Source organism: Arachis duranensis, chromosome 5 (assembly GCF_000817695.3).
Source record: "Arachis duranensis cultivar V14167 chromosome 5, aradu.V14167.gnm2.J7QH, whole genome shotgun sequence".
NCBI classification, from domain to species: Eukaryota; Viridiplantae; Streptophyta; class Magnoliopsida; order Fabales; family Fabaceae; genus Arachis; species Arachis duranensis.
In genome coordinates this window covers 105075620-105084856 of record NC_029776.3, presented here as the reverse complement: position 1 = coordinate 105084856, position 9237 = coordinate 105075620, and the positions used below count along the sequence as shown (strand labels likewise).

The 9237-nt window shown below is 25.8% G+C and overlaps 1 protein-coding gene and 1 pseudogene across 1 annotated transcript in view; one reads left to right on the top strand and one right to left on the bottom strand.

The window, feature by feature from the left end:
* The first annotated feature begins 738 nt into the window (after nt 1-738).
* On the top strand, nt 739-2868 carry LOC107490853 (short-chain dehydrogenase TIC 32, chloroplastic-like; annotated as a pseudogene).
* A 3153-nt stretch (nt 2869-6021) lies between these two features.
* LOC107490995 (short-chain dehydrogenase TIC 32, chloroplastic) overlaps nt 6022-9237 on the bottom strand; it is a 4575-nt gene continuing 1359 nt past the window's right edge. Inside the window, exons 2-8 of the mRNA XM_016111785.3 lie at nt 8898-9129; nt 8725-8804; nt 8324-8477; nt 7666-7744; nt 7177-7270; nt 6960-7006; nt 6022-6433 (exon numbers count right to left, since the gene is read on the bottom strand). Of these exons, the coding sequence (XP_015967271.1) occupies nt 6272-6433; nt 6960-7006; nt 7177-7270; nt 7666-7744; nt 8324-8477; nt 8725-8804; nt 8898-9129 (848 nt within the window). The 3' untranslated portion in view covers nt 6022-6271. The remainder of the gene's footprint in view (nt 6434-6959; nt 7007-7176; nt 7271-7665; nt 7745-8323; nt 8478-8724; nt 8805-8897; nt 9130-9237) is intronic.

Here is a 9237-nt window from a genome sequence, read left to right as displayed (position 1 = left end):
ACATGAAATTTTGATATATTTGGATAAAAAGTGTGATGTGTTATTTTTCTTCTTAAATTACGAAAATATTTATATCATTAATAAAATTTGAAAACCAATTATATTTATGAGTGTAAGAACTGATAATATTATATAAAATTTGAAAATTTCTTTGTGTATATTCATAAATAAATAAAAGAATTGAAAAATAAATTTATTTTTTTATTTGTCATTATTTGAGTATTTTATATAATAGTTATCTTTTATACTAAAAAATATCATAAAATGAAAGAAGTAGATCTATATATTCGTAAATCATTTCTTAATCAATATTTAGAAACACGTTATACAGTAGGTTTGTAGAAAATACATTAGAATATTTATGTATAATATAATATTTACTATGTATTTTAAAATTAGACTAAATAATTCTATCAAAAGAATTTTATTAAATAATTTTAAATTACTTTAATTTTTTAACTCCAAAGAATATTTTTATTTATATTATTGTATTTTTTGGAGCACTGCGCGAATTTAAATCTGGTTATTAATAAAGTTTAAAATGCCAAAGTTACATACTTATTTAAAGTAGTTTAGAGTGCCTTCACTTTTGTTAGAATGTAATGATAATATGATACATTGATCATATTCAATGGTATAACCACTCATAATGGGACACGTCATTCTACCAGTTATATATTTTATTATTATATATTGTGTTGGCAGCAACATGAAAGTTGACTTGAGAGTTGAAAATTAGAAAAGAAGGATGTGGTTGATGAGCAGAAAAGGAGGATCTGGATTTTCATCATCTTCCACTGCAGAGCAAGTTACTCATTGCATTGATGCCACTGGCCGCACTGCTATTGTCACAGGTTTCTCTTTTCCTTAATCGTTTTTTTTTTTCTATGTTCGATATTTATTAGAGATATAACTATTTATTTGTTTAACTTAAAGCATTTTTATGACTTAAAATTTAGAATTTGATTTTTATTCAAGGCAAATAATTAGAGAAAAAAAAACTGCCTATACAACAATTCATGCCTACTCCTATCAGTATTATACTATTATATCATCAGATAATGACCTCAAATGTGCATTTTGGTTGCTGTTGGGCATTCTAATAATACAGGGGCAACCAGTGGTATTGGTGCTGAAACTGCTCGTGTTCTTGCTCTGCGTGGCGTGCATGTGATTATGGGGTCAGAAATATGAATGTTGCTCAAGATGTCAAAGAAGCAATCCTTAAGGAGATTCCTTGAGGCAAGATCGATGTTATGGAGTTGGATCTTAGCTCAATGGAATCTGTCTGGAAATTCGCATCGGAGTTTAATTCCTCTGGTCTTCCACTGAATATCCTAATGTAAGAAGAGTACTTTGTAATTTGGTATTCATTGTCTTTGTCAATGCACTTATCTGACATGTTTCAATCTTTCAATTATATTTTCAGTTTAGTCACGCCTTTGTGGTTTGTTTGCTGCTTGTGTTTCTAAGAAACAATGCACGAATTCTCGCAACCCCTTTTATGTTGTCTAAAGACAACATTGAACTACAGTTCGCCACAAACCATTTGGGTAATGCATGTGGAACATTAACCTACAGTTTTTCTGATCTTAGATATGTTTGGTACTAAGATGTAGTTAAGAATAATGTCTTAAGGCTTACCTGAAATTAGATTGTTTTTCGCCTTAGATGTGAGGTCCAAACACTTTTAGGAAAGCATGAATGTCAAGGGGCCGCCGTGCCCCCACCTCTTCACAAGGTACTCGGATAGCGGCCCTCAGCATTTACATAAGTTGGACACTGCTCCGGAGTTTGCACCTTACGTCTAGGCCCAAAAGTAATCCAATTTCAGGTAATCTTTGAAACATTGGGTATGAACAAATACTAGTTGGTTACAATTAATTAGTTACTTGGTTAGTATAAGTAGAGTAATAAGACAATGAGAAGTATATTTAGTCATTTTAATCTTTTGTTTATGTTAACATACTTGAGCACATTATTTTCTGTTAACAAATCTTTGTTGAATACAATGAAAAAAACTGCACATGGAAGTAAGAAAGAAGGAAGAATCATTAATGTTTCCTCAGAAGGTCAATGGTATTTTTGGAATTTGGATCTTCTAAATTTTAGATTTTCACTTTAGAGAATAAAGTGATATCTCTCACCATGGAATTTTTTTTTTATGTTTTTTTTGTCCCACCTATAAAATAAATGGTGATAGATCATACTTTACTCTCAAAAATAAAATTCAAAATTTAGAGGATCCAAATCCGTACTTTTGATATCACAATGGGATCCGTTTTGAAAAAATTAATGATCAATCAAGGTAAGATGTTGTCCAAATACAAATTATGATAAATTATACTGACAAAAATTTGTTTTCAATGGACAGCAGTTTTTGATAGGCAACAAATCCTTGTATTAGAAGTTTAGAACATTTATTTGATTTCCTTTGAAAAAAATTGTTTTCTACATAATAGAAAATGGGCATAAAACAGTCCAAAATTACTTTAGTTTACGTTGTTTAATTACCGGAATAGTTATTTTTTTAGAAAAGTATAGGTAGATAATAAAAATACTAAATAATGTGAATAATAAATATATCGAATATTTAATTCATTAGGTGTATAAATAATTATCTTAATATTAAGATTTAGGAGGATAATTCGGAGTGTAGTGTATTTTTACTTTATTAAACCAATTTTAAAATCTATTATTTATATTGTTCACAAAATCATTATCTACCCTAACAAATTCCTTATTTTTTTATACAGTTATCATAGTTGGCTGGCATATAGACAATCCAAACTTGCTAACATTTTACACGCAAATGAACTTGCAAGGCGTCTCATAGGGCTGGAAGTGAGCCGAGTTGAGTTGAGCTAGACCAAGCTCAAGCTCAGCTCACAAAAATTGAGCTTGTCTCACGGCTCGATTCATTAACAATCGAATCTATTTCTTAAACTCAAGTTCGACTCACCAAAAGCTCACGAGCTGGCTCAAATAATAGAAACGTAAATACATAATCTATAATTTTATATCAATAAATTATAACTTATATATTTAAAAAAAAATAAAAGATCAATTTTATACATTGTTATCTATCAATAAATTATAAATTTTTTATTTATGTCCTATATCAAAATTATATGTAAAAAATAAATATAAAATTTTAAAGGGCAAATCACAATAATAAACCAAGGGGAGCAAAATTTTACACAAATCCACCAAACCAAAATCTGCTTCATGAATCCACTAATGCACATTTATATGTAGTTCGAACAAGTCTGATTCGAACTCCATTTCTACATAATTCGAACCAGCTTGGTTCGAATTATACACAAACACACGCACACACTAATTCAAACCAGCTTGGTTCGAATTATACACTTATTAAAAAAATTAATAATTTAAAAATTAAATAAATATATATTTTATTTTATACATTAAAAAAAAGCTAACGAAATATTTAATTACGAGGCTTCTTTGAAATATTAATGAGCTATCAATTCGAATTTCATACAATACTCTTTTGTCCATTTTTAATAGCTCATGAATATTTTTTAATAAATTTATTTAAATTATACTACAAAAAATATTTGATCCTATGCAAAATAATTTTTAAAAAAATGGCTTAAAAAATGTTAAGAGTACTATAAAAATTTATAACATTCTAATGACTTAGGACATTAAAGAAATACTCTACATAGTCAATAATAATTTAGAAATTAAAGAAAAAATATTTTTATCATGTATTTACCTAAATCATTAGAATATTACCAACTTTTATAGTACTCATAACATCTTTTAAGCCATTTTTTTAAAATTATTTTGTATAGAATAAAATATTTTTTTTAATTGTTTTATATGGAATAAAATATTTTCTTTCATTTCTAAATTATTATTGACTATGTAGAGTATTTTATTTAAAATTTGAGTACATGCATGTATTTACCTAAGTTATTAGAACGTTACAAATTTTTATAGTACTTCTAACATTTTTTAAGCCATTTTTTTAAATTGTTTTGCATAGGATCAAATATTTTTTGTAGTATAATTTAAATAAATTTATTAAAAAATTTTATTAAAAAATATTCATGAGTTATTAAAAATGGAAAAAAGAGTATTGTATAGAATTCGAATCGATAGCTCATTAATATTTTAAAGAAGTCTCATAATTAAATATTTTGTTAGCTTTTTTTTTAATTTATAAAATAAAATATATATTTATTTGATTTTTAAATTATTAATTTTTTTAATAAGTGTATAATTCGAACCAAGTTGGTTCGAATTAGTGTGTGCGTGTATTTGTGTATAATTCGAACCAAGCCAATCAGTTCGAACTACATATAAATGTGCATTGGTAGATTCATGAAGCAGATTTTGGTTTGGTGGATTTGTGTAAAATTTTGTTTTATATATATAATATTAAAAATATAGATTAAATGTATATAGAATATGTGTATTAATATATATAATCGAGTCAGCTCACGAACTAATGAGCGAGTTTATCCAAGTTCAAGTTCGGTTCATTTAATTTATGAGTTCAATTTCAAACTCAAACTTAGCTCACGAACTCACGAACTTAGCTTATCGAGCTCCGTCGTATCAGTGTAGTGAATGGTAACAATTACATTGCACTGTTCTCATTCTCATGTGATACTAAATGTTTTGTATATTCTTTCATTACGCGGAGAATTTCGCTTAATCTTTAACAATTTGTTGGAAACGCGTCTTTTGAATTTACCTATATATATTACTAATTATTCATACAAAAAATTATATAAAATAATTTATATAATTAAATATCATTAAAAACATTGAACAAAATACTTAACTCTACATCAATAGTTATAATCCAACACAACTCTATTTTCCAAGACATTATTTTATGCAATCACTTTAAATGCATATATATAATGTGGCTTGCTAATCTTTAAGACTTTAACGACACAAATATTTGGTAAAAAAAAGAAACCAAAAACGGTTAAAATTTATTTTATTTAATATTTATTAATTTTTAAATTTATTAAGACAATTTTAAATTTTTTTTTTTGTCTTTCTAGTATTACCATAGTAAAACCACTAATTTCTGCAAGAACATATAAAAATTTATTGTCTATTTTTTTTCATGTAAAATATGATAAAAGTAATGATATAATTTCGAGAGCTCCAACGTGACAAGTTGGATTTTTTATCATTTTCATGTGTTTATATATAAATAGGTAAATTTTTTTATGTCTATACATTTGGTGTCAAATTTGTCAAATTTATTTTTTATGATAAATTTTAAATATTAATATTTATTCTTTTTTAATAAATTAAGGCAAAACTATGTATAGACATCATAGTAAGTGCGGTATAAATATTATTATTTGTCAAGTTTAAATTTTCCGTTTACTTTCAGCAATTCAGTTTGAATTTCTTTATTCATAATTTAATTGTAATAATGGTGGTTAAAAGATCATCTATTCTCTCTTTTTCTCGAATTCCATCTCTTATTTAAATGAATAAATGAATCAACACTTAATCAACTCAAGTTAGTTATTATTTAGTCTTTTTGTTGGTTAAAAATGGATGCAATGTGATAATTCATAACAACAAATAGAGTTAAAATATTATATCTTAGGGAGACTTTTTTTTTTAAGACATTTATTGAGCCATTATATTTGTATATATAGCACATAATTTTTTTTTTGTATTATAGCCGTATTTAAATATACCATAAATACAAAAAATTAGAAATATTTTTATAATCTACTATTGAAATCTGATTTTACTATATTTTAAATAAAAATTAAAAAAAAATAGACATAAGAATAAGTTTTAAATATATCTCGCAATTTTTAAAAAAAATATTAAAGGACCAGCAGAATTTATTATTTTTAATCCGTAGTTAATTATTAATGTTTAAAAAAGTAGACTAAAAATATATTGTTGGATTACTAAATTAAAAAAATTAAATTAATAACTAAAAATGATAACCAAAAATAATAAATTCTGATGTTCTTTGAATATTTCTTATTCCTTAATTCAAAAGATAAAGGATGAATGAATAGTCCAGCCATTTTATTGTTTTACTCACAAAAATTATTGATCACGCTAATTCTTTTACTCACAAAAATTAGGTGAATTGAATTTTTGTGTTTTGTTCTCAGATACAAACATTATTTTCCACATTATTTTCTTTTTAAATACTTATAGAAAATAAAAAATTTTATTGAAAAATAAAGGATCCCACCTAAAACTCCTTGAAACTAAATTGGAGATAGGTACTCTACTGATGATCTCATTGATGAGTTAATTTCATGGATAAATCCCAGAGTTTCTTGGCCATAAGAGTGTTAGTTCCATGGGTGCTTGGCTTGGACACATTACAATCTGAGAAATATTGGCCACTAATTCCCCTCACTTGTGGATGCAATGCTACATAGCATGTTGTTGCTGCTCCCTACAATAACTCCCAAATCCAAGATTAATTAGATAATTAAGGTTTAATACTTGATGAAATTTATTTAAAAAAGAACTTGCTTTAATTTTCTTAGAGAGTTAATTGACCATGTTGAAAATCTTTTCACCAATTGTTAATAAAGTTTAGAGTGCCAAATAAACTTGCATATTTAAAAGTTCTTAGTAGTCTATTTATTTTTGTTAATGTAGGACTGTAAATAAAAATTATAACCATGTTACGAGTACATCAAGATTAATCATTAAAATCAATTATTAATATAAAATACATATTGAAATACAAAGTATATAAAAATAAGTTAAATAATAAATATATTTATACATAAACACATGATAATTAATTTTAATAATTGATTTTTAATGTATAAATAATATATTTGTTAAAATTAAAGGAATAAAATACAGGTAAACTGTTTGTAAACTCTTATTTGTTTCTTATTTTCTTCTACCTATGTTGCCCCTGAACTTCATTTAGACCTTAATGGCTTAAATAATTAAATGTAACTTACTTGCTGGAGGGTTTTAATCTCATATTTCCCAAGAGAATTAATTAGCTCTGCATGAGTCAAACAAACCAAAACTATAAAATACATAGTAACATAAATTTTGCAATAATATAGGGTGTTGGATTATGTAGAATATTTCATTTAGGATCATAAATGATGCAATTTACATAATTCTATGACAGAACACAAGTTCACATGAATAGTGCAATGTGGTAGTTACCAGCTGGTATAGAATCAAGAAGATGAGGATCTAAAATATTGGTGACAATAGCTCCCGGATGAAGAGAATTAGCAGTTATATCTATCCCTTCTTCCTGATCAAGATGCAAAAGTTGATATTAAATACATCAAATAAACATAGAGATATTAGAGTTTTTTTTTTCTATATTTTGCATAAAATTTGCATAGGTTTTTTTATTTGTCTTATGATAAAATTATTTATTTAGATCAACAGAGATCGAATTTTAAATTTTTTATTATAAAAATTATAATATTACATCATAAAATTATTTATTTTAAATTAAATTTACATTATTATTTAGTTATTAATTTAATTTTTTTAGTCTAAATTTTTTTTGTTTAATAATCTAACAACATACTTTATTCTATATTTTTAAATATTTATAGCTAAATAATATAACAAAAAATAATAAATTTTGATGATTCTTTAACATTTTTTGTATATTAATTAATAATATAGCATATATACCTTAAGACGTGTTGCAAGCTCATTGGCATGTAATATGTTGGCAAGCTTTGATTGGCCATATGCATACCACATGTTGTAACTATACAGAACAAATCAAGCATAAATGCATAATAATAATAATAATAATAATTAATGAAATTATACACGCGGATTTTAATTTAGTCACTAAAATTTTAATTATCTTTATTTAATCTCTAAATTTTATAAATATAATTTATATTAGTCTCTAGAATAATTTTCAACACAAAAACGTTGATGAAATACTGACATGAACAACCAAATGCCATACTAAAACTTATAAACCAATATCGTTTTGGTTTTGGTGTTCAAATAACCCAAAAATAACACCGAATCACTTGATTTAGGAGAATTTTTTTTAATAAATATCACTTACGATTTTTTTGACTATTTGAGTGCCAAAACAAAAAAACATTGTTTTACAAGTATTTTCTTAATGTTTATGCGTCAAAAATTACGAGACAATTAAAATTTTAAAAATTAATTAAATCTCGTGTGTAAATTAAGAGACCAAATTAAATATTATGTAAATTCTACAAAAATTTATAACTAACTATATCCATTAATTAAGTAAATTTGACAAACTCCACTATTTTAGTTACCAAACATTTCTGTTTGGCCAAATTTTATTATTAATTACCTTGATTTATCATTGTTTGTATCAAATTGAATTCCTTCGGCATATGTGTATCGGTGACCGTCCGAGGAGATATTAATAATTCTTCCTTCTTTCTTACTTTCATAAGCTGTTTTCTTCATGGTATCTAACAAAAGATTTGTCAAAAGAAAATGACCTGCATAATTAAAAAGAAAAAGAAAATGTAAGATTATTCATAATCCTAATTTACCAAACATAAAAAAATTCAATCCAGTTATAATTGAGATTTTACGTAAAACTAAAAACTTAAAATATGAAATCATGAAATCGTCCTCTCTTCTAATAAAAATGATTAGAATCACTTGATTTAAATAAAATCATATCAAACTATTTTAAGGATTGAATCGAGACTTTTAATTATGATGAATATATTTTATACGCACCTATATGATTTGTGGCAAATTGTAGTTCAATGTTGTCTTTGGACAGAGTAAAAGGAATTGCCAGAATTGCTGCATTGTTTCTAAGAATTACAACAAACAAATTAAGCAAAAAAAGACAAACATCACTACTCATATATGTGAATAATCCAATGTTATGATGTTAGTGTTCTTACATTAGGATGTTGAGTGGGAGACCAGAGGAATTGAAATCTGACACAAATTTGCGGACAGATTCCATTGAACTAAGGTCTAATTCCATGGCATCAACCTTAGCTGTTGGAATCTCCTTAAGAATTGCTTCTTTGACATCTTTTGCAGCGTTCATGTTTCTCACCGCCATAATCACGTGCACACCACGCAGAGCAAGAACTCTTGCAGTCTCTACGCCAATGCCTCTTGTGGTTCCTGTTTTTACAATTATTTATCATTTGAACCCAAAAAAAAAAAAATCATGAAAACTCACCTACAGTTGTTTTAATCTAAAATTACTGGCTAAGGGTCCGATCATTTAAT